Consider the following 27,637-nt stretch of genomic DNA (forward strand, 5'->3'; position numbering starts at 1 on the left):
CAGATCAACTTGATTTATCTTGAAGGTTTAGAACATAAGAACGGCCGCACTGGGTCAGACCAAAGGTCCATCTAGCCCTGTGTCCTGTCTTCCAACAGTGACCAATGGCAGGTGCTGCAGGGGGAATGAACAGAACAGGTGATCATCAAGTGATCCATCCTGTCAGCCATTCCCAGCTTCTGGCAAACAGAGGCTAGCGACACCATCCCTGTCCATCCTGGCTAATAGCCATGAACTTATCTAGCTCTTTTTTGAACCCTGTCATAGTCTCGGCCTTCACAACATCCTCTGGCAAGGAGTTCCACAGGTTGTGTGAAGAAATACTTCCTTTTGTTTGTTTTAAACCTGCTGCCTATTAATTTCATTTGGTGACCCCCAGGTCTTGTGTTATGAGAAGGAGTCAATAACACTTCCTGATTTACTTTCTTCACACCCGTCATGATTTTATAGACCTCTTTCCTATCCCCCTTAATCACCTCTTTTTCAAGCTGAAAAGTCCCAGTCTTATTAATCTCTCCTCATTCGGAAGCTGTTTTCTGACCCTTTTCCAATTCCAGTATATCTTTTCTGAGACGGGGCGACCACATCTGCACGCAGTATTCATTGTGAGAAATCCCCACCCCGGAGCGACGTAAGCTACACCGACCGACGCCCCAGTGTAGACCGCGCTGTGTCAGCTGGAGAGCCTCTCCCGGAGGTGGGGGAATGAGGTCGACGGGAGAGCTCTCTGCTGTCGGATTAGAGCATCTTCACCAGATGTGCTACAGCTGTGCCCGAGCCGCGTTTTAAGTGCAGGCATGCCCATAGCGTTCTAGGCCAGAAGGGACCCCCCACGTCATCTCGTCTGACCTCCCGTATTTCACAAGCCCCCACCCGGCCAGCCGCACACTGAGCCCCGCAACCAGGCGTAGCCCAATTTATCACAGCCCTCAGGAGACTCAACTGTCGACGCGGCAGGCAGAGAGCAGGAGGCTAGCGGGGCCTTCCGTTGTCTGCAGGCTCAGGAAAGGTGTAGGGGCTTCGGTGACTCTCAGTCCGTGTTTTCAAGCTTTTCTTCAAGCCCTTAAAGGCTAGGAACTCACAAGCTTTTTTAGTCTGGTGCTTAGATGCTGAAGCACAATCCTGCAGGCCAGGAACTGATGATTTAACTGGGAATTGGTCCTGCTTCGAGCAGGGGGTTGGACTAGATGACCTTCTGGGGTCCCTTCCAACCCTTATATTCTATGATAACTGTGGAACCCACGTGGTCCTGCCTCTGCCCAGCACCAAGGCCCTGTTTGCTGTTCGTTCTGTTCAAGGCCTGACGTGATGCGATAGCAGACAGAGATCGGTGCAGGCTGGGAATTGCGCTGCACTGTTAACGGGCTCTGAAATCGTTGCCTGCTTCGGTTCTCTTGAAATAGCCCTAAAGATGCCCCCCAGCAGGGAATACATAGCATCCCGGCCGGGGAGACAAGCCAGCTCAGCTGCCTGAGAGGCCTCGCCATGGATCACCGCCTTGGCATGCCAAAGCCTCTGTGCGCATTGAGTGCAGACAAGTCCGAGCTAGTGGACCCAGCTATGGCCCTTCCCCCCAACCAAATCGAGGTCTTTGCCGAGCGGCGCGTCATTCGTCTCTGCCCGGCGATTCCTGAACCAGACTCCGCCCCGGCCCCGAATTCCACCCTAGGAAGGGAGTCGGAATCCCCTCCTGAGCCGCCCCGCTGGCTGCCTGCCCTCGGGGCTGGGGAGGCAGACGTTGTGGCGAGGCGGGTAAGTGACGCCCTCCAGAGGTGGTGTGCATGGAGGGTCAGGGCTATAGTATGCTGCCCCAACCACAGACCCTGCCTCAGTGTCTCCTGCCTGCAGCTTTATCCCCACCATGAGCCTGTGGACCCGTCTCTCCCAAACCTGCCGTGCTTCGCTAGCTGCCAGCTTAAAGCCTCACTTGCCTTCCTGACACATATTCTGTTCCATGGTCTCTACTGTTACCCTGTGCCCCCCAGACCTGCTACACCCCCACTCCATGCCTGGGGCTTCCAGCAGCATGCTGGGCAGCATCCGCAATAATTCCTGTAGTTGGCCTGCAGGGCCTTTTTTTGGAGGTCTGTGGGCCAGCGGGAGTCCTAAGTGCCTTCCCTTTGCCTCAGAGACTGTGTATATGCGTCTGCTTCTGGGGTGGGGCATCTCCTGCAGCTGAGTTTGGAGAGGAACAGGGCTGGTACCAGCCTCCTTGCTTTTTCAGCTTGTTCTGCAAGTTTCCTGACTTGTAGTTTACGTAGCCTGGGAGGACCAGCTGGGCTGTAGGCGGGTGGTATCATTAACCAGGTCTCTGGGAGGCAGGCAAGGCCAAGCCATGGACAGCTCCTAGCTTTGCTGACATCTGGCTTTGCATTCCTCGGAGAGGCCATGGCCCCGCCCCGAGTGGCAGATGGGGTTGGCATGGGGGGGGCTGGCTCGGTGCACCTGATAGAGGGGGTAAGATATTGTGGGGTACAGTTAACCCTTTGTGTGCTGATCCTTCTTTCAGCCCGTTGGCCGGGGCCCTCGTTTCCCAGAGGTCTTCTGCATCATCAGCTGCCTTGGCTGCTTTGGCTTGTTCTCCAAGGTAGGAACGCCGGCTCTCACGGGCAAAACACTAACCCAGCCTGCATGCCCTGTCCGGGCCTCGTGCAGCTGCTGGTCCCCGTCTTGCTGCTGCCAGATCTACAGCTCGGTGCAGGGAAGGACTTTTGCCTGGGGGAGCAGCTGGTGATGCCGCAGCACTGAAGGCCACCTCTCTGGGGCTGAGGAGGGCGAGGCCTGTGGTGTTGAGGCTGGTGCTGGCTGCTTTTCCTCAGTGAGGACGCAACTGAGCTGCTGCTGTGCCGCCAGGAGGGGGTGGGGGGCCGGGCGGGGGCAAGTCGGGGAATTCTTTGCCTTGCTGTGGCTGACGGGTCTCTCCTTCCCATAGATCCTCGATGAAGTGGAGAAGAGGCGGCAGATCTCCATGGCCGTCATTTACCCCTTCATGCAGGGCCTCCGCGAATCCCCCTTCCCGGCTCCGGGGAAAACGGTCACCATTAAAAGCTTCATCCCTGATTCTGGAACGGAGGTTTGTGTCGGCTCAGTAATCTGTGCTCGGGTGCTGCTGACCTCCAGCAGGGCCTGTCTCTCCACCCCTAGGAGCTGGTCTAAGAGGAGGCCGTGCTGGAGCGTGTGTCTGGCCGTCGGGCCAGCTGGAGCTTTGTAGGCTTTCCTCAGTACAGTCTCTGCTAATGCACTTCATGTCTCCAGCTGCCTAGGGGCAGTAATACATGAGGGTCACAGGTCAGGGTGGACAAGGGGCGCTGGCTGAGTTGAAGAGCGAGGCTGTGCTGTCTGGGAATGACAGGTTAGGGAACAACCCCTTGGAACGAGCTGGCCGCTTCATGCCAGTGGCGATCGAGCCAGCAGTTCCATCAATTCTCCACCCTCTGGGGGAGAGTTGGAGACGGTCAGGTGTTCCATATTCCAGCCTGACCGCTATGGCCGGGTTCTCCCAGGTGGCCGGAAGGTGCAGTGAGCTGGGCGCTGCCCAGTACACAACTGGTGTAGCGCTCCGTGAAATGCTCCCTGTCGGTCCTGCTGCGAGGATCTATCAGCACAAACAGCTGTTAATGCCAGCGGATGTGGCGTTCACACTTCTTGAAGCTGCTGTTGCAACCTCTCCCTGCAGCCTGCAAGCCATGATTTCAAAGAGGCTGCTGATTTTGGGAGCCCAGCTTGGACCCCCTTGGGCCTGATTTCCAGAGGTGCTGGGCATCCTTTCATGTCAGCCAGAGCTAGAAGTCCAGTGCCACCTAGAACAGCTCACTCTGCTCCCAAGCATGCTTTGGGGGGCTTGGCTCTAACAGGCAACCAGGGGAGAGAAGTGACGCCTAGCAGCATGAGAGCTGGGGGGAGAAAGCAGATGTGGCAGGGGGCCCACGGTTGGGGCGTGGAGAATTGGACTGAATGGTGGGAAAGGGGAGCAAAATCATGCCGGGTGCAGACAAGGGTGGCGTGGCCGAGTCAGCTGTGCGAAGAAATGATTTGTAAGCAATTGTCATCAGTGACAGGGAAAACCCTGCCAGGTTAGGAGCTGGGGAGTTTGGCGTCAGGTCGAAGGACGTGAGGCTGATTTTGGAGACACCAGTGTGAATCTGGATTAAAACTGGTTTCAGTGGAATTGCAACAGTGTATCCCAGGTCCCTGGAACTACATGACACTGCCCCTAGAAGCCTGCACTGTTTCCCCTACCTCTGCAGTCCCATACAATCCGTGCAGGATCCCTTGTGTTACTGAATGTTGTATTACACTTAGTTGATTTGACTGTGTGTCCGGATTTTTCAGTGTGCTCACAATTCTATACTGACCACTCCTAATTTGAGGAGTTTGGTTGCTGAGTCAGCAAAAGCTTGGGCTTTCGGGACAAGGAAGCAGAAGCCTGGCCGCTTTCACTCCCCCATTTGATCAGAGCGGCGAGGACTTTAAATGTGGGGTGGGTTGAAGTGCTCCTTCTCCAGCAGCCGCCCTTGCTAAGAAGTGACACTCACTGTGCTCAGCAACAGGGAAGCAGTTAGCTCAAGGTTTCTACAAAAACAGCAGTGAAAGATTTCAGAGTAACAGCCGTGTTAGTCTGTATACACAAAAAGAACAGGAGGACTTGTGGCACCTTAGAGACTAACCAATTTATTTGAGCATGAGCTTTCGTGAGCTACAGCTCACTTCATCGGATGCATACCGTGGTGAAGTGAGCTGTAGCTCACGAAAGCTCATGCTCAAATACAGCAGTGAAAGAGTTAACAGCATGGCCTTTTTAATCACTTTCATTCACACCTCCCTTTGTTGAATGGCAGCCATTCACACCTCTCCTGGAGCTATTGTTTCATGCTGAGTGCAGAGACTGCTTTGCATCTGCACTTCTCAGCTGGCAGGGCTAGAGACAAGACACTGGGTTTATAGTAGACAATTGTGCCCATTTAACAAAAAGATGGGGGGGGGGTGGATAGCTCAGTGGTTTGAGCATTGGCCTGCTAAATGTTCAATCCTTGAGGGGGCCATTTAGGGATCTGGGACAAAAACTGGGGCATGGTCCTGCTTTGAGCAGAGGGTTGGCCCAGATGACCTCTTGAGGTCCCTTCCAACCCTGATAGTCTATGATTTTAGATATCTATCTAGTTAAAAGAAAAGGAGGACTTGTAGCACCTTAGAGACTAACAAATTTATTTGAGCATAAGCTTTTGATGAAGTGAGCTGAAGTGAGTTTCACTTCATCGAAAGCTTATGCTCAAATAAATTTGTTAGTCTCTAAGGTGCCACAAGTCCTCCTGTTCTTTGTGCGAATACAGACTAACCCGGCGGCTACTCTGAAACCTATCTAGTTAAACCGTAACAAACCCTAATACAGATGCATGGGGATCAGTTTCAGCCTTACTGGTGCCTCTTGTTAGCTTAATTCCATACTGTTGGCTTTGCTTTAGGAGTTTGCAATTGTACAATTCAGTCCTGTCAGTGCAAGCCCTGCAATGGAGACAAGCCTTTAGGCCTCCTCTGCACTGGGGTGGGGGCTGCTGATGTAACACAGGTGCAAACTGGGACTTGCTCTGCTTTGAAGGGGGGCTGAGCTGAGTGCATTGCCTCCTGCAGACAACGCATTCCTATTTTTGACATGAGAGGTTTGACTGCAGTGCGCTGATGCAGCGGTTGTTTTGGAATGGGGCATTGCAGCCACCTCATCCCATTGCACATTGGGTGCTGGGTGTAACTGAGAGCAGGAGCCGGCTTGGCACAGGTTCTGCTCTGCCAACTTCCTGGGTTATGAAATCTCTTGTGATGCTGCAGCAAGAAGGGTAAAATTGTGTAAAGACTTGGCCTATTGCTTCATGCATTGGCTGCTGGCAGCACTGCAGAGATGGGAGCATTTTCTTCAAAAGCGTCAGCATGGCGGCTTATCCAGCCTTGCCAGTGGAGAAGGGAGCCGCTGCTAGGGAAGGCGAGGCTGGGAGCTGGCAGTGCGTGGGAGAGAGAGGGTAATGGAGACCTGTGGGTAGCCCAATGTGCAGCAAAGCATCGGGCTGGACTAAGGTCTAAGTAAGGTCCTCCACTTTGAGTGGTGGGAGGTTGTTCCGAATGCCTGGGGCTTCTCCTGGATCAGTAATCCAGGGCTCAGCTTTTGAGGCTGGCGAGAGGTTTGGCTTCACCTGACTGGCAAAGGCACGTAATATAATGACACCAATTAGTTGTAAGGGCTCACCTGGGCTGGAATGAAGTCTAACCAGCCTAACAGGAAAAGATGTAGCGAAGGGTAGGAGTGTCTGGAAACAGGCATTCCAAATGGCCACTAAGTACAGGGATTGCAGCACTCCATTACCTCTCCTTTTGTGGCCGTCTCGATGCTGCTTGATGTGGCCATTTGGAAGAGATGTGTAAGAGGCAATGAGATGGTGCTGCATAGATACCTGCATGGGACAAAGCTAGTACAGGAATCGATGCTAGCGGACAGAGGCAGATCAGTGTCCAACTGCTGGAAGTCAGAAAAATTACCGCTGGAACTGGGATGCAAATTTTCAACCAGGAAGGTTATTGTGACATCATCCCGAGGAGTCTCAACATCCAGATTAGGTGTCTCACTCCAGCTCAGTCACCAGTTACTGGCCTCAGTGCAGGAATCGCTGGGGGAAATTCTCTGGCTGGCTTCATGTAGGAGCTCAGACTAGATGATCAGAGTAGTTCCTTCTGGCCCTAGAATTTATACACTCCAATGCCTAATGAACACTTGGGAGAAAGGATATCCTTGTTAAAGATTCAACACCACCCACCCGGTTCAGTGAAGCTCACAAAGCAACCCCCCTAAGGCCTGGTGTACATACTAGTTTGTTCCTGGTTAACTAAGGGTGTGCTTTGTAAACTGGTCTAGTTAAACCAGTGCAAGTATGTGTGTAGACAAGGCCTAAAATATCCTCCATCAAAACCAGGGCAGGCCAGACATGACACCCAGATATCTGGGCTCCTCCTACCAATGTCTCTGCACTTTCTCCCACCCTGCACTCGGAGAGCCCTTCATGAGAAGCTTCGCGAGGCTGCTGGGGGCTGATGAGAACTCCTGGTGATTGCTGGTAATTGGGGATTACCTATGAATTCATGGTGTTGGTAAAGCAGCTTTGAAGCGGAGGACTGGTCCCCGCTGGGAACTTGTGCCGATTCTAGTCTGGGGCATAGCTATATGGTACACACCAGGAAAGCTATGGCTTGCCTGTCACGATCTTATCCCGCTGTCAAGCTGGAGTCATCTCCACCAGTAAACAGAGGCCGTGCCTATCTGCGCTAGGGGTTTGCATCGAGGCACATCCCCAGAGAGGACACGGTTAAGTAGGGTCACTTATTGCCTCGGCCACGCTCTTATTTGGTGCACCAGTTTCCCCCACTCTTGGTCTGTTAGATCGATGAACTCTGGGCAGGACAGTGCCTGGCCCATGCTGGGCACTACCAAAAAGTAATCCTAACTAATTGTAATATTGCAAAGATCTCGCATGACACCCCCCCGCACGCATGACACTCCTTTCCTGCCTCCTTCCTCCGCCATACGGAAGGAGGTAGGGCCCAGCCCAGCATGTCTGAGACCTTCTGCATGGTGCTTTTAATAGAATTAATTAGTGACTTGTTAGCTCACTCGTGTCCCCTCTGCTTCCCATCAGCTCATCGAACTCACGCGGCCCCTGGACTCCTGGCTGGAACACGTGGAGTTTCAAGCCCTTCTGCAGCATCTCAGTCCGGAGAACATCCTTTGGCTCTTCGCCTCTGCGGTTCTGGAGCGACGGATTATCTTCGTGGCAGAGGAGCTCAGGTGAGCGCCCTGCACTTAACCAGAGAGCTAGCTCTGGGAGCTTCAGAGAGCTACAACTAATTCTTCCACTGTACTCCGCGCTGATTAGGCCTCAGCTGGAGTATTGTGTCCAGTTCTGGGTGCCACATTTCAGGAAGGATGTGGACAAATTGGAGAGAGTCCAGCGAAGAGCAACAAAAATGATTAAAGGTCTAGAAAACATGACCTATGAGGGAAGATTGAAAAAAATTGGGTTTGTTTAGTCTGGCAAAGAGAAGACTGAGAGGGGACATGAAAGCAGTTTTCAAGTACATACAAGGTTGTTACAAGGAAGGAGAAAAATTCTTCTTCTTAACCGCTGAGGCTAGGACAAGAAGCAATGGGCTTAGATTGCAGCAAGGGCCGTTTAGGTTGGACATTAGGAAAAACTTCCTAACTGTCAGAGTGGTGAAGCACTGGAATAAATTCCCTAGGGAGGTTGTGGAATCTCCATCATTGGAGATTTGTAAGAGCAGGTTAGACGAACACCTGTCAGGGATGGGCTAGATAATACTTAGTCCTGCCATGAGTGCAGGGGACTGGACTAGATGACCTCACGAGGTCCTTTCCAGTCCTATGATTCTCTCAACTCGTAAGTACCAGTCACATGCAGCTCGCCCAGCCCTGGAATGCAGCCTGCAGGTGCCCTCGGTTCCACTCCCCCTTCATAACGGGGCAGACGCAGATGCAAGTGTCGAATGACGTGTCCTGAAGTCTGCTATTCCATGTATCTCGGCCCCAGGGTAGGTGTAGTTGGGGCTGGCTGAGGGCACCCTCCCCATCCCCACAGTGCAGTGAGTGGTGATTAATTTTTTGTGTCCCATCCAGTTCCGGACATAAAATCAAAATAAATTAATTCCAGGTGCAGGGGAGGAGAGAGAAGCTGAGAACCTTCCACTCTGGGAGCTGACCCTGAGGAGTCTGAGCAAGCAAAGGGTCACTGACCTCAGACTGCTCATGAGGCATGGAAGTCTGATCTAGTGGACAGAGCACTGGTCTGGGATTCAGGAGACTGGGTTCTATCCCTGGCTCTGCCACTGGCCTGCTGCATGGCCTTGGCCGAGTTACATGCCCTTCTGTGCCTCAGTTTCCCCATCTGTAAAAGGACCTCCTTTGCAGAGTGCTCCGTGGATGAACAGTGCTAGATAAGAGCGAGGTGGTATTATTATGTATGATAGACTAACAAGACAGCTGGAGTCTGTTCCCAATTGAGCCCAAAGGGTTAATCCTCACTAAGCTGACAAGCCCAAGGAGGCAGGTAGCCAGGAAAGTCACCCTCTCATGCTAACATCAGCAGAGCGTAAAGGTTATGCTCACTCCTCGTCAGACAGCCCGTCGATTCAAATCTCTCCTCTCCCTCTCGGATTTCCTCATTCCGACTCATCAGCAGGAAGGAGTCTCTGATTTGATCCCAGCCACCAGAGACTTTCACTTTTCAGACCTTTGGAAGAAAACGACACACACTGACCGCCCTGCGGAAGGATCCTCTCTATAAAATTAGCAAACAATAACTTTGTCTAGTGAGGGTTAAGCCTTAAAAGCATTGAAATAAGGAGTGAAGGGGGAAGACTTGTGCACTCCTTTCAACCACAATGCTGTCGATATCGCACTCCCCAAGGCTTCCACTTCCAACGTATACTGAAAAGCAATTCACACCCCAGCTTCCTCAGACTCACGCTGTGCAGGGAGAGCACCAGACCAGGACTTGGGAGACTTAGGGTCTGTTCCCAGCTCTGTCGCTGGCCTGCTGGGTGACCTGGGGCAAGTCATGCTCCCTCCCCAAGCCTCAGTTTCCCCATCCATAGGCGCTGACTTCCCCACTGCCTGGTGGGTGCTCAACCCCCGCCCGCGCCCCAGCCCCACCTCTGGCCCCGCCCCTGCCCTGCCTTTTCCCACCCCAGCCCCGCCCCCATTCCACCCCCTTCCCCCAAGTCCCCGCCCCTGCTCTGCCTCTTCTCCACCTCCTCCCCTGAGAATGCTGCATCCCCACTCCTCCCACTCCCTCCTGGAAAGTCCTAACCGCCGCCAAAGAGCTGTTAGGTGGCGGGGGGGCGGGAAGCGCTGGGAGGGAGGTGGAGGAGTGGGGACACGCGCGCTCAGCGAGGGGAGAAGGAGGCAAGGAGGGGGGAGCTTGGCTGCCGGTGGATGCAGAGCCCCCACTAATTTTTTCCCATGGGTGCTCCAGCCCTGGAGCACCCACAGAGCCGGTGCCTATTTTCCCATCTGCAAAATGGGGATAACGAGCCTGTCCTCCTTTTGAGAGCTACTGATGAAAAGAGCTAGGTATGATTATTATTAACTCGGAAACTTAGCAGCTTTTGTGTCAACGGATCAGTATATATGACCGTCCCCCATTCCCTGCATTTGGGAGGTTATTTTGCCTTAACTCTGCTGAGGTCACTGTTAGGGTTTTGTGTTAGAGTGAAAGAGAATGACCCTCCCAGGTGGCAAAGCCAACCTGCAGCTTGTGCTGAGGGGTAGGGGAAGGCTAGTTGTGTGGGCTGATGGCAGTGCAGCTTGTTGGGCCCCCTGCTGAGGGCAGGGGGTTTCCTCTTCTCTCTAGGGGAGTTTAGTCTGAAATTCAATTTATTGTTTTCTAGTTGGGGAAACTTTTTGTACCAAAAAGGCAAATCTGGAGGCACCCCGGATCGCGGTGCCCTGCCACTCAGAGCATTGGTGGGGCAACACCGGCAGCAGGGCCAACTCCAAGGGTTCAAAACCTGTGAGGTTTTGGCCCCCAAAATCATGGTATTTTTAAAAAAAATACCTATGTGGGAGTTTTTTCTTCTGGTTTTTGAGCCCTTAGGGACATGTATTCAAACTTTTCTCCGCAACCACAGAGCTAGAAACTTACTTTTCTTTCGATTTCTTCATTAAAGAAAGCTGAGATTCTGATGTAATCACCTGACTCCAGGAACTGGGGATTTAAGAAGAACATCAAATATTGATGTGTGATGAAATCCTGAGAGTTGGTAACACTGCCATGTGCCAAGGGGAGGAAGACTTCCCAAAAACAGCGAACATAGGCAGGTAGAATTGAGCTGCAGGAGCTCAATGTATTTAGCTTAACCAAGAGAAGATGAAGGGGTGATTTGATCAGTCTTAAGCAGTATCTATAAGGGAAACAAAACTTTGATACTGGGCTCTTCAATCTAAGAGACAAGAGCCAATGGCTGGAAATTGAAGCAAGACAAATTCAGATTAGGAATAAAGTTCATATTTTTTAACAGCAAGGATTATGAATCATGGGAACAGTTTACCAAAGGCCATGGTGCCTTCTCCATCACTGGCAAATTTTAAATCAAGATGGGATATTTTTTCTAAAAAGATCTGCTTTCGTTGGAACAGGATGGAGTGGAGGTCAAGGATAATCTAGGCATGGCCCAATATCTAAACAAATACTTTGCCTCAGTCTTTAATAAGACTAAAGAGGATCTTAGGGATAATGGTAGCATGATAAATGGGAATGAGGATATGGAGGTAGACATCACCATATCTGAGGTAGAAGCGAAACTCAAACAGCTTAATGGGACTAAATCGGGGGGCCCAGATAATCTTCATCCAAGAATATTAAAAGAATTGGCACAAGAAATTGCAAGCCCATTAGCAAGAATTTTTAATGAATCTGTAAACTCAGGGGTTGTACCGTATGATTGGAGAATTGCTAACATAGTTCCTATTTTTAAGAAAGGGGAAAAAAGTGATCCAAGTAATTATAGGCCTGTTAGTTTGACATCTGTAGTATGCAAGGTCTTGGAAAAAATTTTGAAGGAGAAGGTAGTTAAGGACATTGAAGTCAATGGTAAATGGGACAAATTACAACATGGTTTTACAAAAGGTAGATCGTGCCAAACCAACCTGATCTCCTTCTTTGAGAGAGTAACAGATTTTTTAGATAAAGGAAATGCAGTGGATCTAATTTACTTAGATTTTAGTAAGGCGTTTGATACTGTGCCACATGGGGAATTATTAGTTAAATTGGATAAGATGGGCATCAATAGGAAAATTGAAAGGTGGATAGGGAATTGGTTAAAGGGGAGACTACAACGGGTCCTACTGAAAGGTGAACTGTCAAGTTGGAGGGAGGTTACCAGTGGAGTTCCTCAAGGATCGGTTTTGGGACCAATCTTATTTAATCTTTTTATTACTGACCTGGGCACAAAAAGTGGGAATGTGCTAATAAAGTTTGCAGATGATACAAAGCTGGGAGGTATTGCTAATTTAGAGAAGGACAGGGATACCCTACAGGAGGATCTGGATGACCTTGTAAACTGGAGTAATAGGAATAGGATGAAATTTAATAGTGAGAAGTGTAAGGTCATGCATTTAGGGATTAATAACAAGAATTTTAGTTATAAGCTAGGGACGCATCAACTAGAAGTAACGGAGGAGGAAAAGGACCTTGGAGTATTGGTTGATCATAGGATGACTATGAGCTGCCAATGTGATATGGCTGTGAAAAAAGCTAATGTCATCTTGGGATGCATCAGGAGAGGTATTTCCAGTAGGGATAAGGAGGTTTTAGTACCATTATATAAGGCACTGGTGAGACCTCACCTGGAATACTGTGTGCAGTTCTGGTCTCCCATGTTTAAGAAGGATGAATTCAAACTGGAACAGGTACAGAGAAGGGCTACTAGGATGATCCGAGGAATGGAAAACTTGTCTTATGAAAGGAGACTCAGGGAGCTTGGCTTGTTTAGCCTAACTAAAAGAAGGTTGAGGGGAGATATGATTGCTCTCTATAAATATATCAGAGGGATAAATACCAGAGAGGGAGAGGAATTATTTAAACTCAGTACCAATGTGGACACAAGAACAAATGGATATAAACTGGCCACTAGGAAATTTAGATTAGAAATTAGACGAAGGTTTCTAACCATCAGAGGAGTGAAGTTTTGGAATAGCCTTCCGAGGGAAGTAGTGGGGGCAAAAGATCTATCTTGCTTTAAGATTAAACTCGATAAGTTTATGGAGGAGATGGTATGATGGGATAACATGGTTTTCGTAATTAAATATTCATGCTAAATAGGCCCAATGGCCTGTGATGGGTTTTTAGATGGGGTAAGATCCAAGTTACCCGGGAAGGAATTTTCTGTAGTATCTGGCTGATGAATCTTGCCCATATGCTCAGGGTTTAGCTGATCGCCATATTTGGGGTCGGGAAGGAATTTTCCTCCAGGGCAGATTGGAAGGCCCTGGAGGTTTTTCGCCTTCCTCTGTAGCATGGGGCACGGGTCACTTGCTGGAGGATTCTCTGCTCCTTGAGGTCTTCAAACTACAATTTGGGGACTTCAATAGCACAGATATAGATGTGAGGTCTTTTTTAGGAGTGGTGGGTGAAATTCTGTGGCCTGCATTGTGCAGGAGGTCAGACTAGATGATCATAATGGTCCCTTCTGGCCTAAATATCTATGAATCTATGAATCTAAGTTCAGGGATGTTCTCTGGCCCGTGCTATGCAGGAGGTCAGGCCAGATGATCACAATGGTCCCTTCTGCCTTTATAATCTATGAAAAACAGCACCCACCTGTTTAGGAGCCTGTCTCTCCTTGGAAGTGACTTAGACTTTGGCTCCTGTGTCACTCAGGTGCTCCTGAAAGTCTCACCCAAAGCTTAACCTGCTGGCCAGCTACTTGCCAAATTCATTTACTAATCAGAACCCTTATTTATTCGGCAGCGTCCTGTCCCAGTGCATCCATGCCGTGGCAGCTCTTCTCTACCCCTTCTCCTGGGCACACACCTACATCCCTGTGGTTCCGGAATGCCTGATCGATACCGTCTGTTGCCCCACGCCCTTCATGGTTGGAGTCCAGAAGCGCTGCCTGGAGCAGGTTCTCGATCAGCCGATGGAGGAGGTACTGTCTGAGGGGGTCTCTGTTCCCATGCCGCAGATGGGCTTGAAGATGAATGTTTGCCTGTTCGTGCCCCTTGATTGTTATCTCCACGTGGTAGCAGGCAGGGCCGGATTTACAACTTACGCGCCCCTGGGCACAGCATCTTCAGCGCGCCCCCCCACCCCCGACTACAGCTGACCTCCGTGTTGCACACTGTTTGAGAGAAGCAAGGCGTCCCTAGGCACGTGCCTACTGTGCCTAATTGGAAACCCAACCCTGGTAGGAGGCCCTGATTTTGTCTCCATCCCAGCCTCAGGAGGAGAAGGGCCCAGAAGGAAACAAGAGCGGACTCCAGCCTTCTCCTAGGGTAACACCCAAGCTGTTCCCTAGGCCAGATGGGATGCTGATATCATCTCCTACCCACTAGCTGGGCAAGGGCCTCAGCCCAGATTCCCTGGGACAAAGGGGGCATTCCTTGCCCTCAGCTAACCTGTAGCCAGCATTGCCCTAAGCGTCTCACTGCTCATAGCTCATGGGAGGTGAGCACACATCTTAGAAAACTAGTGTAGACACTGCCAGAGTTTCCAGGACCGTGCGCTCCTTGGCCTTCTGCTGGGAGCACTAACAATGGGGCAGTTATGGGGCTGTGGCCCTCTCCCGATGGGGATGTGGGCTGAGACTCCTGAACTCATCTCATGTGGGCCTCCCAAGAGACACCGGACGGGAACCACTTTCAGTCTGGGCTGGATTGGACCCAGTGACTGATTCTAGAGGTGAAAGGCTCCAAATCTCCTTTCCTGGTGCTCCTCTTTCACCAGGCAGGAAGTTTGGAGGGGTGGAGAAGCCTTTTCCATTGCAATGACCTAGAGCAGTTCATCATCAGGTGCAGCTCAGAGCTTTTCAAATGGACTTGGGGCACAGAAGACTGCTCTTGAAATACATTCTCTTAACTCGCTGCTGCTCAGAAGCGGCCTTGCAATGCAGCCTGGCTAACGCTGCGTCCTGTCTGTTGGTTTTAGGTGCTGCTGGTTGACTTGTGCGAAGGGAAGTTCTTAAGATCGGTAGGTGTCCCTGGTGCGATTTAGACTGTCCCTCATGCGATCGCTAGACGCAGGTGCTTGTTCGTTGCTTGACCAGTATTACTGAGCCACTGTAGGGTCCTTAATCCTGGCTTTTCAGTAGCTGTCACTCACTCCTTCCCACCTGTCACTTATTATTTGCACTCTGCAGGCTCAGGGGGGCAGGGCCTCTTGCCCGAAATTACAGAGCACACTGTAACGTTAGCATTCCTGGTTTCAAAACACCCGGGCACGGCCCCGCAGGGAGAGACCAATGGGAGTTCAGTGCAAAATTAATTTCTCGGGCTGTTGTGTTGTCTCTTTCTCGTTGCGGGTGGCGGAGGAGAGGCTGTGTCAGAGACAGAGGTGTCAATTAACCCTGCAGAAGGTGTCTCTCCAACATCCTTTGGGATAAAAATTGATAGGCAATAGCTTCTGGCGGTAGCTAGTGAGCCCCACCAAGACTATGGTAATGCAGACTGCACGGCTGCATTAAAGAATGGGTCACAGGGGATCTGGTGGGGGGAGATGTGTTCATTCCAGGATGCTTTGGGCCTGCAGGTACACTCAGAAAGTGGTTCGCCGAGCTAGAATCCTCTCTGATGCTTCAAAACCTTCTTCCCAGTAAAAGCCACCGTCTCAGGCTTCCCTGGTTTGCAAAAGCTGGCTGTGTTAACATCGGAACATCCTCTTTCAGGTTTGCGACGAAGGAGACATCTTACCAGCCAAGCTGCAGACCGAGATGCTGACTTCTTTAAAGACGCACAACAGCAACAACAACATACAGAGTAGGCAGAGAGCTCTTTCTTTGGGGTGCGCACGGTGGAGTACCTGTGAATGCCCCCACAAAATGACTGCCGGTGTCCCGGGCTAACCAGCCATCCTGGGGCAAGTGGGCTAAGAACCCAGGACCTAATTTCCTACACTGCCCTCTCAGTTCCAGCCAAACCATCTCTAGTGTTGTGTATGCTTTAGACTCACATGCACGCGAAGAGAATAGCTCAGTGGTCTAAGCAGCTGGACTGGAATAGCCAGGGTCCCTGGGTCCCACACGCTCAGCCTCTGCAGGGACACCTTAGCCCTTCCCGCTTTAGAGGTAGAAAGAGACTGAGGTTTGTGCAGCTTATGGAGTGTGGGGCAAGTCCTCAGCTGGTGTAAAATTATCACTCCATTGGCTTCCTCTCCACATTGACTTTAGTGGAGCTGTGACATCTCCCACCAGCTCAGGATCTGCCCCGGGGTGTCTTCAAAGCAACACTCGAAAGACCAGCACAGAACTGTCAAGGATCCCAAGGCACTTAGCTATGATTGGGGTTTACTTTGTGGTCCTTACCCAACCTTTCGCTTCCCCCACCTGTTGTTCAATGTGATATGCTCTGATTAGCTGCAGCTCCCCACTCCAGAGGTGGCTGCATTTCACCTGCATTTCAGTGGTGCTCTGGTTCTGCAGGTTGGGAAGTGCTCTGCTTTATTCCCCATCCCCAGCTAGCAGGCATAGTACACTGTTTCTGCTCTGCATGAATACTAAAGTGCAGCCGTGGTCAGAGAAGCCCCAATGGTTATACCGATTTCTTTGTGTGTGCAGCAGAGTCGGACCTGCTGACTTCATTGACAAAAATAGACCCTTTTTATTGTTAGCTCCACAGAGCTAGCCCAGTTCCAGGAGAAGGAGCTTGATTCTAGCAGACGTTACTAAATTCCAGTCTTCGTTATTGGTGGGGATGAGCGAAATGGACAGAGCCCAGCGTGACTCTCAGACGCCAGGCTGAGTTTGCAGGGCTGGGTGTTATATAGAGATTTAAAAAAACCCACAGCCTTTCTAGCTGTCGTGCGAGCACGTGTGATCTGGACACACTAGAACGCAATAAACGAGGGATTTTTACCAAGTCATTTTCAGACTAGTACCATCCCCTGCCAGTTCTTGTAGTGGCCATATTCTGAGCTGAGCATCTTCCTCCCTAAATTCCACAACCATGTAGGATTGTGGAGACCAGTCAGGGAAGAGAAATAATCCATCAATAGGGAGGGGAGCAAAAAATCCAGAAGGCTCTTGATAGCTTTATCTTGACAAAACAGAAAGCCAGTGACCCTGAATATCCCTCAGTGAAATCTGGATCTGGGAGATCTGGACAGCTAGACTCCCTTCTTCCACTACAGTGTATACGTGCTAATCAAGCAGGTGGAGTCCTCCATCCAGAACAGCCTGTGAAGGGCAGTACCACGTGCTAGTGGCTGTCACAACTCTCCTTAATGATTTAACACCAGGAAATTGGATTTTAATGTGTGAAGGAGATGGCCATTGCTTCTGACATGAACACAGCATGTGAATTAGGTCAGCGTGCAATGAGGCCCTCCATCTAGCATCTCGGTAGGCTGGTGTACTTCACATTTTAAGGTAGTAGACACAATTCCTTGAATGTGTATACAATGCTCGGAGTTCCTTGGAAGCCAAGTGTTATAAGAAGTCCAAGTATGGAGGTCAGCAGTAATTATCCATTGGACTGGGCAATTGAATACCACATTGGGACAGTTCAGTTTATACTCCTGTCGGCTCCTTAGCGAATGGAACCTCCTGGCTTTTCTCCCTTGCCATGACTGGGTTTGGGAGTCACACAATTTAGCACCATTCAGGTGTTACAGCTGCTTTTGAATGGAAAATGTCCCGGACCTTGGAATGCCCCAGACTGTGGCACAGACAGGAGAAGAGAGGTGGGATGGCCCAGTGGTCAGAGCACTAGCCTGGGACTCAGGAGACCAGGCTTCAAGTTCCTGCCCCACCACAGACGGGGCGATCCTTGGGTGGGTCATTTCGGCCCAGATCCTTTAAGGAAATTTGGAGTGTAAATACTTCTGAGGATCTGTCCTTCCATTCCCCCATGATAGTCCTGTCCTGCCTCACAGAAGGGTTGTGAGTGTAAATACATTCAGATTGTGAGGTGTCCACGTCCTGAGTTAATGGGGGGGTCGTGTGAATACCAGCCCCCATGCCCAAACGGTACGTTTTCTATTCCCTTTTCAGCGTCTGAACAAGTGAATGCCCACGTCTCCAAAACCTTCGTGCAATTCTTCGTTAAAACTGTTGGCCATTATACGTCACACCTCAAGTGGAATAAGAGCGGCCAGGGCTCCTTTCAGGAGAAGGCGTTCTGCAAAGCCATCACCTCCAAGTCCTGCCGCAAGTTTGTGAAAAGATTTGTGAGGACTCAGATGTTTTCCCTCTTTATCCAGGAAGCGGAAAGGAGCAGGATGATCCAAGAAGGTAAATTGCCCCATCTCCTCCCCCTTCTGTTACTGCCCTGGCATTCAGGAAGCATCAGGATCCCTGGAGGCCACTCTTTGGTTTCTTTGGGCTAGAGGGAGCAGGACTCATTTGCATATTTGCTTGTGCAAATGAGGTGCAAATGTTTTTGTGTGACTGCTCCTGAAAACACAGCCACCGGGGAAGGGGGAGAGATGCTGTTAGAGAAGATGGTACAGGCAGTGATAGTGAGTCTCTCCCGCAACCTCTGCCTGCAATGCACCAGCAGAGACACCCTGGGTCGGTTGCAGTAGTCTCTTCGTCACTGCAGCCCCTGGATGGAGGAGGTAATTGCAGACTCCAGAACTTGGCCTGCGTTTGTATTGAAAACAGTCAAAGGGCAAGGAGGAAAGGACTAGTGCAAAGCGCTCCTTGCTTATTCTCTTCTCTACAGTGTATTCCCTGACACACACACACATCCTGTTTCAGGGCTGTAAGTAATGCAGCATGGCCTAGTAGATGGAGCACTGGACTGAGCCTCAGGAGAGCTTCGTTCTAATTCCTAGCCCTGCCACTGGATTTCTGGCTGATCTTGCGCAAATCACATCACTACTCCGTGCCTCAGTTTACCTATCTGTAAAATGAGCTGTATAAGACCTGGGTATTATGATGATGATTATTGCCACTTTCAAGAAGAATTTCAACAATGTGTCTCAGTTACTGAGCTAGCTGCTTCTCTGAGCCCCCGCACTCTCTGAGTGCACTCCCCCATCCCCTTCAGTTTGGATCTGGTACCATTTTATCCCCAATATTTGTGATGCTTGCCCTGCTGGTTCAGCTTCAGCCTATCGTTGCTCGAGGTGCAGGTAGATTTGGAGCCAGTGCTGCTGCTCTGGTGCCCTCCAATGCAAATTGACCGGAGTCATTGGATTCTGTTCCCTGCCTCTCTACCTCCTTCAGCACCTAAATCCCATAGCGATTGGTGTACAATAATAATGTATATGGAGAATATGACCATAGCTCCATCTTCAGGTTCTCTGGTTCTTATGGAGTTTGCTGGGCTAATCTCTGCTTCTGCATCCCTACCACAGCATGTTGTTATTAAACAGAAACCAGCCAATGACCTCAACTGTTGATGAAACTCCAGTGTCGTGTGTAACTGACCCAGCTTTTGTTTTCCACAGGGTATTTCCAGCAGAAAGTAACTGAATATCAAGAACAAAAAAAGAAACAAAGGACAAATTCCTGAAGTACTGTTCCGAAAGAGGGGAGCCCGGCTGGGCTTGGGCAGATATCTTCCTGCAGCAATATTCTGTCCAGACTGGGTCAGCATCTCGCTCAAAGCCAGAGCGCCCTGTGCTTTGCTGGCTCTGAGCAGCTCTGGAACCTTGCCCATCCTCCTGTGAACGATGAGATGCCTGGTCAACCCAGAACGCCAGTTCCTTCCCAGTCTCTTCTTTCTCAGGGCATGACTGCACGAGAAGCCTCTTTTCTATATCGCTAGCAAATACGGGTGTGATTTTTTTTTTCCTGGCCAACTGACACCGTGGACCAAACTGCAGTTCTTAGCCAAAGGAGAGCAAGGAGTTCCTACTGGAAGACAATCACGGACCTTACATAGAAATAGAGTGAAATCAAGGGAGGATTATCTGATTGCTGTATAATGGCAAAGAATGTAGAATAATTGTTGAGATAAAATGTATTAGTAAGAAATATTTTTAATTCTTATTAAAAAAAAATCTAAATTTTCTAGCTGAGACGTTCTACCCAATGTGTATTCCTGAAGGGCTCCCATTGACAAGGTGGTTTCATGTTCTTTTTATAGCGAATGGCTTCATTGTTCCAGACTTACATGAGCTAAAAACGACTCCGCAGATTTTGATGAGGCTTCCTGAAAGGCACCTGTTGGCTTAGGTGTTGATGAGAACAGGAAGCCTAAAATAGACCATGTGAAGGAGAGCAAACTGGGGTTTGGCGGGAAGTTGCTTGTTTGCACTAGCTCCATTTCGGGGGGATGTGTGCCATAGTGGGGCACATGGGAAATCGGCAGCTCAGTGTAGGGAGACAGCATTGTTAAAATTCAGTGGTGCATGCGTTCCTGAAAAGCTGTACTCTTCTGTCCTGTTGTGGATGCTGAATTTTAAAGCTCTTTTCCAGTTCATCTTTTAGAGACTGCATTGAGCTTAATTATGCTTGTCCATCTCTCCCCTTTCTTTATTGCATTCTTACAGGGAGCACAGTGCCAGAGTCCAAACTGGTACTGCCTGCAGGTTTGACTGGCCCCAGTGGGAAGGAACTATCTGGATAAAGCCAGATACCTCACTCCTGCAAGTGCTGGGATGGTTTCACAGATGGGAGAGCTTGCTGCACTCTTTCCCAAAATAGACACAGGTTTTTCACTTTACACAATGATGCCTCAAATGACTGCCGCCTTTAGACCCTAGAGATTGCCCAGATGTGTGTGTTATATGTTACCAAAGATATGAGCATTTGTTCTTTGCAGTACTTAGGAGTCTCTCATGGAACATGACCCCATTGTGCTAGGTGTGTACACAATTTATTAGGTGTATTACAATAGTACATAAGATCCCCAGTCCTGGACCAGGACCCGATTGGCCCCTGGTCTGCCTACTGATTACCCCTGTCCTTAAGGAAGATAGTGTCCCTCTGCTGTCAGGCAGTTACCTTAGACCTTAGTCCATCCCATGCTTTGCTGCACATTGAGCTACCCACGTTTGCCATCCTTGCCTGTCAGCTGCCTTTCTCTCCACATCTTCCCATTTCATGTTGAGGTGCTGTCAGGCAGTAGAGAGAGAAAAAGGGAGGTGGCAGCCATTTTGAGGGTAGCTCATTGTGCAGTTCTCTGAAGTAAGTGTAGTTTTCCCCTCCTCTTTCCTGTCTCTGTGGTGGTGAAGAAGTGGAGCTAATAATTCCTTCTGAATGTGGTGAGACTTTGGTCACTCTGTTCTCTTGTGGGAGTGAATTCCAGTCATGGGCCATCTATGATTCTGTCAGGCTCTGTCCTCAGCACCTGTAAATCTAACCTATAAGGTTGATATTGTCCCTGAGAAGCAGAGTTATTATGGCCAATCCTAATCAGAGAGGGAGAGACTTTGAAGATTAAGGCTGGAGTTGAATTTGATTCAGTATGCAGTGGGGAATCAGTGTAATGTCCAGAGAACCCAGATGAGCTTAAATTCATAACTCTGTTAGACACTAAAAATCATGGTCTTTATACAGACACTGGGTTTATGGTTTATTAAAACAATCAGTAACTCGTTAACCCCCCCCTTTTTTTTTGGTACTCTAGCTCAAGCGGTGTTAACAGGTCACTTCACCTTGAGTAACACATTGTGAGACCAATTACTTATGCTAAACAATCTGTTCCACCTTGTATTTAGCTGTGACAAGTACCTTTCCCAGACCTCAAGAAGAGCTTGGTGTAGCTCCAAAGCTTGTCTCTCTCACCAAAAGAAGTTAGTCCAATAAAAAGTATTAGCTCACTCATCTTGTCTCTCCAGATCCTGAAAGGCATTTAGGTGCCTAGCTCCCAGTGGTTTCAATGGGAGTTAGGCTCCACAATGCCTTTGAGTATCTGGGCCTTATCCTCCCCCGTGCCTCAGTCCCCCACCTGTAAAATGGAGATAATAGCACTGCCCTACCACTCAGGGGCATTGTGAGAAAAAAATCATTAAAGATTTTGAGTGCTCAGACACAATAGAAATGGGGACTATATACGTACTGTATATAGACACAGTTTCTGTATCACACTCTTTGCCATAAGTTTGAGATGTCTTATAAATTAAAAAAAACCCACAAACCAACCAATGTTTTTGTTTCATTGGCCCCTAGATAGAGGGGAAATTTTCTGCCTGGTAGTGTGGTTTTTAGGGGTAGCTCAAAGCACCATATGTCACATTTTGTTTTCAAGACAGTGAGGTTTGTACTTATTCTGATGCATTCCAGGAAGTTCTACATGCAAGAGAGAGTTCTGTAAAAGCCCTGCACCCAGTGCTTGAATCATAGAATATCAGAGTTGGAAGGGACCTCAGGAGATCATCTAGTCCAACCCCCTGCTCAAAGCAGGACCAGTCTCCAGTGTTTGCCCCAGATCCCTAAATGGCCCCCTCAAGGATTGAACTCACAACCCTGGGTTTAGCAGGCCAATGCTCAAACCACTGAGCTATCCCTCCCCCCCTTGCTTGTACTCTACATCAGAAAGGGTAAAGTTTAAGGTTGAACTTGCAACATTCGGTCTCTTTGGCCTTATGAAGTATGATACACTTTACTTAGAAATCTCGTTCAGTTTCTCAATTAATTCCACAACCTTAGGCCCATATATCTATAATAATCTGCAATCACATAAATAGAGACAGTATCATAATGCATAAGGACAAAGTTCATTTATTACAGGCAATTTGTACAGTACCTATATGCATACACTTTATGAGCAGTAACATTTCTCAAGTATAAGGAACAAGCTCCCCACAGCACCTGGTAATGCTGAAGCTTTACAAGCAGAAATGGGAAATCTTCCTCCTAGAGTTAAGACTAGGGGTACTGGAGCTACCAGTTAGTGAAAAGCCTGGGAAAAGGTGCATCTTATAGCATTTCCTGGACAGGCTTTAGTTTAGATGTATTTCCAGAAGTGAAGGCCTCATGTTGCCTCCCTCAAGCCTCATCCTTGAGACATTAGATTAATTAACAATTAATTGTTCCTGACCAACACAAATGGTGCAGTGGATCAGACTGGGAGCAGTGGTCTCTGAGATAGCTAGACAAGAGGAATTTTAAGGCTCTGGGACTGCAGTTGGTAAGCAGCACTTTAAAATTTCCTATCTTGATCAGGGTCTTCTGTGCCCTTGCTAGTAACCGGCAGCTCACTGTATGCACTGATGTGGCTCTGAGCTGAGCCCATTCATGGACTAGTCAGTGCAAATGTACCTTTGAGTGGCTTTTGCCTTTCATTTTAGTATTTAAATGGCAGGATACAACGGATGAGCAGGGGTGTAAGTATTCAGTTTAGATTGATTTCAGTAGGTTACATCTTGCTTTGGTCCTGGAATTCTGCATCAGCACATACACCCTTAGATCAGCATGTGACTTCTGACAGAGCAATCATATGGGAAGAGATTCCTGGAGAAATATTTGACACATTGAGGTTGTGCAACTCCTAATACCTAAAAGGGGGCAGTATGGCTTATCACTTAGAGAAGTGAAGTAGAATCCAGACTCTTAGTAGTCCTACTCCAGACTCAATATGAACTACTGGGAAGTTATTTAGATTCCTTGTGCCTCAATTTACCACACATAAAATGGGCATAATATGCCTATGGCTTCAGGAGCTGGGCTGTAAGGCTTTGCTAATTAGCAAAGAAAGTGCTTTGAGATGCTTGGTTGACAGGCACTGTAGACACATGAAGCATCATAAAAGTCTCTCTAAACAGCAGTTCAGATTTTGCTTCATCAGACCAAGTACTTAACCCAGTGTGACAAAGCAGCTGACACACATGGAAAGACAATTGTAGCTCTTAGAATTTCCTTATTTATTAAAGAGCAGAAAGAAATTTTTGCTTAAATTCTATACGTAAAAAAGTAACAGTAAAATTTGCTTTTAAAGTTTTTCCACTGAAGAAAATTATGAAATAAGTTTTCTTTTTTATTTAAAAAAAATTAATGGACAAAGACACCACACTATATTGCATGCTGATAGTCACCCCCTTCTCCGATAAGGTCCCACTAAAATATACTGTTGAACAGTGTATGTAAGCAAATGAACCACCTCAATCTGGACTGAAAGTCCCTTCAGCTATTTCAGCCACACAAGCTAGTGGGATCTCTCTCTACATTAGAAATTTCAGTTGTTAGGGATCCATTCACCATAGATAGTTTATTCTGTTTTCAAGGTAATTACAAAGACAAAGCATTACTCCCTGCATGCTTTCCTGGGCACAGAACCAGTAAAGTTGACTACATGATGTTTGACTGGAGAGTACTTGGAATTCACTCTCTCATAGGCAAAGACTAGTTAAGGAGCGTTACCAGTAACAAAGAATAAAAGTTATACAACGTTGATTATAATAAATTAGATTTGTTCTTATCTGCTCCTTTTGCCTTAGTCTCCTAAATATGTTCATATTCTTCCCTATAGAAAACACTTGTTTCGTATTTCTCATCACAGCAACCACCCAGTCGCTAATGGTGATTAGAATGTGTAGAAGAGACCTTGATTCTGAATACATGGATGCGCAGATGGGAAGCAATCTGATTGCACACACTGATGCAGTAGCGGAGCAAATCAAAGAGGGAAAAGATCTGCAAAGGGAAAAATGGCATGTGTTAGATCTATCTATACTCGACATGAATGTACCATGTTTCATCTATCCTTCATGTTATCACAGTCTCTCTAAAAGCATCAAGGACTGCTCTCTTGAGTCCTTCTCTCCCTCCACTAAAGGTTTATTCCTATATTCTTCATTTTTCAGCCTAGAATTTAAATCTACATTTCAATAAAAGAAAAATTGTAGTGACTGTAGAAAGCTTTTGTAAGAGGTCCCATGATTTCAAGTGTGGAATTCTGATCTTACTTTGGGACAAAATGTACACAACGTTGTATTTGAATGTATTTTAAAAGTGTTCCACTGTAATGGGAATGATCAAGTTTCAGCATCATAATTTATGCAGGTTGAACTTTTATTACATACCAAGCTCCCAACTAAAAACACACGCCCCAGTGAGGATGAAGTGAATGTACTGTAATTCCCTAATAGCTGGGCTTTTCCACCACTTGCAGCTAGTACAGAAAGAAGTTCCCAGCTGCTCACAGGATTAAGCAGCTGTAATCATGTTACACCTGCACAGCATGCTTTAGAATGGCTGTCTAGAAAGTAAAAAGAAAAGGAGAACTTGTGGCACCTTAGAGACTAACAAATGTATTTGAGCATAAGCTTTCGTGAGCCACAGCTCACTTCATCGGATGCATTCAATAGCTCACGAAGGCTTATGCTCAAATACATTTGTTAGTCTCTAAGGTGCCACAAGTCCTCCTGTTCTTTCTGCGGATACAGACTAACACGGCTGCTACTCTGAAACCTGTCTAGAAAGTGGCAGCCTGATCTGAACTTGGTTTGGTTTTCAATGCTCTAATCAAGGACAGACATGGCTATATAGCCAAGACTTCCTCTGTGAGACTGGTCCTGGCAGCTATCATTGCTCTGACACTACATGAATTTCAGGAATTCCACTGGTGGGTTTGTGTGTTATAGAGCTTTTGCTGTGGTGCACCCCAAAGTGTGGAAATTATGTTCCTGCAAAAATACATCTCAGCACATTTCTCCCCAATGGGTTCTAAACCTAGGACTTTGAGGACTTTTGCTCATTCAACATAGCTTTAAAACTGTGTTTAAACAGAGTTGGGTCCATAAGCCCAACCAAACCATGTTTCAGCCAAATTAGCCTGAACCCTGTTTAAAACTGATTCAGGCAAGAAGGTTCCCAAATCCATGCTTCTTGGTGAAAACTGGGTGTGATCTGTGCACAACTGGCACAAACTCTGTATGCGTGTGGGGAGTGTGAGCGAACAAGCAGATGCAAAAAAGATCATTGATAAACAGAAAATACAATGAGCTACTTACCATGGCAATCCAAAGTACAATATATTCATCAATAAAGCTGTTAAAGTACTGGTCCAAGAACAAAAGTGCTGGACCTATGAATGCTGTATCATGCAGATGCATTTCACTTTTGGTCATATGTGCAACCTATTAAAAAAAAAAAAAAAAGAGAGAGAGACAGACACAGTAGTCTAGTCTAAACAAATCACAAAATATATTTTGACCCAATATTTTCAGCTGATTAACAACACATCCTTATAGAGTATTTTAATGAAATGTCACCAAAAATTATTGCAATGTAAATTACATGCTGCTGGTTCATTCCTTTGTGGGCTATGACAAATTCTCAAGAAAAATGTGGGTTGTAGCTACCAATTAGAACCACTACAGATTCATGGGATATACAGAAGTTGCATTAAATCACTTTAATACAGCGAAGGAAGGGTGTGGCTCATCAATTCAGGGAAACTGACGTTGTGGGGAAGGTAGACCTTTGAGAAACTATAAAGACCTTCTTATACAATAACAAAGATAAAGGAAAAGAATCAACGACTCCGAGACACTTACCACCAATTTGTTAGTTATCTTAGCAGATACAAAACCAAAAGTAAGTATATACAGGCAAGGATGCTTTTCAAAGAGCTGTACAGCAGATTTCTTGTAGATCATTGCAGCTAATATGATCACTGACCCAATATGAAGAAAGGGTGAAAGGACACTTGTTCCCTATAGTGAGGGAGAAGAAAGTGTTAGCTTAATGAAAAGTGCACACAAGTGAACAACAGATGTGTTGTGTGCATATTATTTAAATTAAATTGTGCCTGTCTGAACTCACTTGTGCCAATAGTGAAATGTGACTGAGGGTGTCAGCTGATAATGTGGTTGGAGCCTTTGGTTTGAAGGTCTCATAAATTGTGTGTTGCATGAAGAAAACATGCAGTTTCAGCTACAAAACAAAAAATGTATGTATTGGGGCAACGGGGAGGGAAGAGAGGAGAAGGCTTCAAATTGCAAAAAATGGTGCTGTGGTTATCTTCTAACTCCTGTACAACAGGAAGGAGATGACTCTGTTCTTAAATGACAGGGGCCCAAACATGTGTGTGTCTGTTTAATGGTGATAATACATTTTTGTTAAGATGTCAATGCTCAAAAGCAAAATATAACTAAAAAGACTAGTCCAACTCACTCAACTGGCACAAACACAAAAACCAGACTCTCCTAAAAAGTTCACAAAACCTTCCACAACTCCTCCCACCCCCCCAAAAAAATCACAAGTCCCTTAAGAAAGAAGTCTGACAAGAATATTAACTTTTACTTTTATCCCCTCTGGAAGGTCAATAGCTTTCATATTCTTGTCAGAAGCAAAAACACCAAACAAAAAGCATGCGCATCAGAGAGGGAGTCTGGTTTGGATAATTCATGGATTCTAGAAGGTAAGACCTTGTAGAACATAAGAATAGCCACAGTGGGTCAGACCAATGGTCCATCTAGCCCAGTATCCTGTCTTCCAACAGTGGCCAATGCCAGGTGCTTCAGAGGGAATGAACAGATCAGGCAATCATCAAGTGATCCATCCCCTGTCATCCGCTCCCAGCTTCTGGCAAACACAAGCAGACAAACTCTGACCATCCTGGCCAATAGCCATTGATGGACCTATCCTCCATGAACTTATCTAGCTCTTTTTTGAGCCCTGTTATAATTTTGGCCTTCACAACATCTGCTACCACAGAGTTCCACAGGTTGACTGTGCATTGTGTGAAGAAGTACTCCTTGTGTTTGTTTTAAACTTGCTGCCTATTAATTTCATTGGGTAATTTCATTGGGTGACCCCTAGTTCTGGGGGGAGGGATAGCTCAGTGGTTTGAGCATTGGCCTGCTAAACCCAGGGTTGTGGGTTCAATCCTTGAGGGGGCCATTTGGGTCAAAAATTGGGGATTGGTCCTGCTTTGAGCAGGGGGTTGGACTAGATGACCTCCTGAGGTCCCTTCCAAACCTGATATTCTATGATTCTATGATTGTGTTATGTGAAATGGTAAATAACATTTCCT

General features: G+C 47.7%; 2 protein-coding genes across 6 annotated transcripts in view; one reads left to right on the forward strand and one right to left on the reverse strand.

Annotated features, from left to right (window-relative positions):
* Nucleotides 1-19,733, forward strand: part of DENND2D (DENN domain containing 2D) — a 31,552-nt gene extending 11,819 nt beyond the window's left edge. The window contains exons 5-12 of the mRNA XM_048826282.2: nucleotides 2,510-2,587; nucleotides 2,933-3,073; nucleotides 7,677-7,825; nucleotides 13,524-13,701; nucleotides 14,700-14,741; nucleotides 15,436-15,526; nucleotides 17,758-17,997; nucleotides 19,161-19,733. Of these exons, the coding sequence (XP_048682239.1) occupies nucleotides 2,510-2,587; nucleotides 2,933-3,073; nucleotides 7,677-7,825; nucleotides 13,524-13,701; nucleotides 14,700-14,741; nucleotides 15,436-15,526; nucleotides 17,758-17,997; nucleotides 19,161-19,225 (984 nt within the window). The 3' untranslated portion in view covers nucleotides 19,226-19,733. The remainder of the gene's footprint in view (nucleotides 1-2,509; nucleotides 2,588-2,932; nucleotides 3,074-7,676; nucleotides 7,826-13,523; nucleotides 13,702-14,699; nucleotides 14,742-15,435; nucleotides 15,527-17,757; nucleotides 17,998-19,160) is intronic.
* Nucleotides 19,734-23,505: 3,772 nt separating this feature from the next.
* Nucleotides 23,506-27,637, reverse strand: part of CEPT1 (choline/ethanolamine phosphotransferase 1) — a 41,429-nt gene continuing 37,297 nt past the window's right edge. For all 5 annotated transcript variants that reach the window (XM_048826284.2, XM_075121976.1, XM_048826286.2 and 2 more), the window contains exons 7-9: nucleotides 26,157-26,315; nucleotides 25,611-25,736; nucleotides 23,506-24,291 (exon numbers count right to left, since the gene is read on the reverse strand). In XM_048826284.2, the coding sequence (XP_048682241.1) occupies nucleotides 24,172-24,291; nucleotides 25,611-25,736; nucleotides 26,157-26,315 (405 nt within the window). In that variant the 3' untranslated portion in view covers nucleotides 23,506-24,171. The remainder of the gene's footprint in view (nucleotides 24,292-25,610; nucleotides 25,737-26,156; nucleotides 26,316-27,637) is intronic.

The sequence above is a fragment of the Caretta caretta genome, chromosome 21 (assembly GCF_965140235.1).
Source record: "Caretta caretta isolate rCarCar2 chromosome 21, rCarCar1.hap1, whole genome shotgun sequence".
In the NCBI taxonomy this organism is placed as follows: Eukaryota; Metazoa; Chordata; order Testudines; family Cheloniidae; genus Caretta; species Caretta caretta.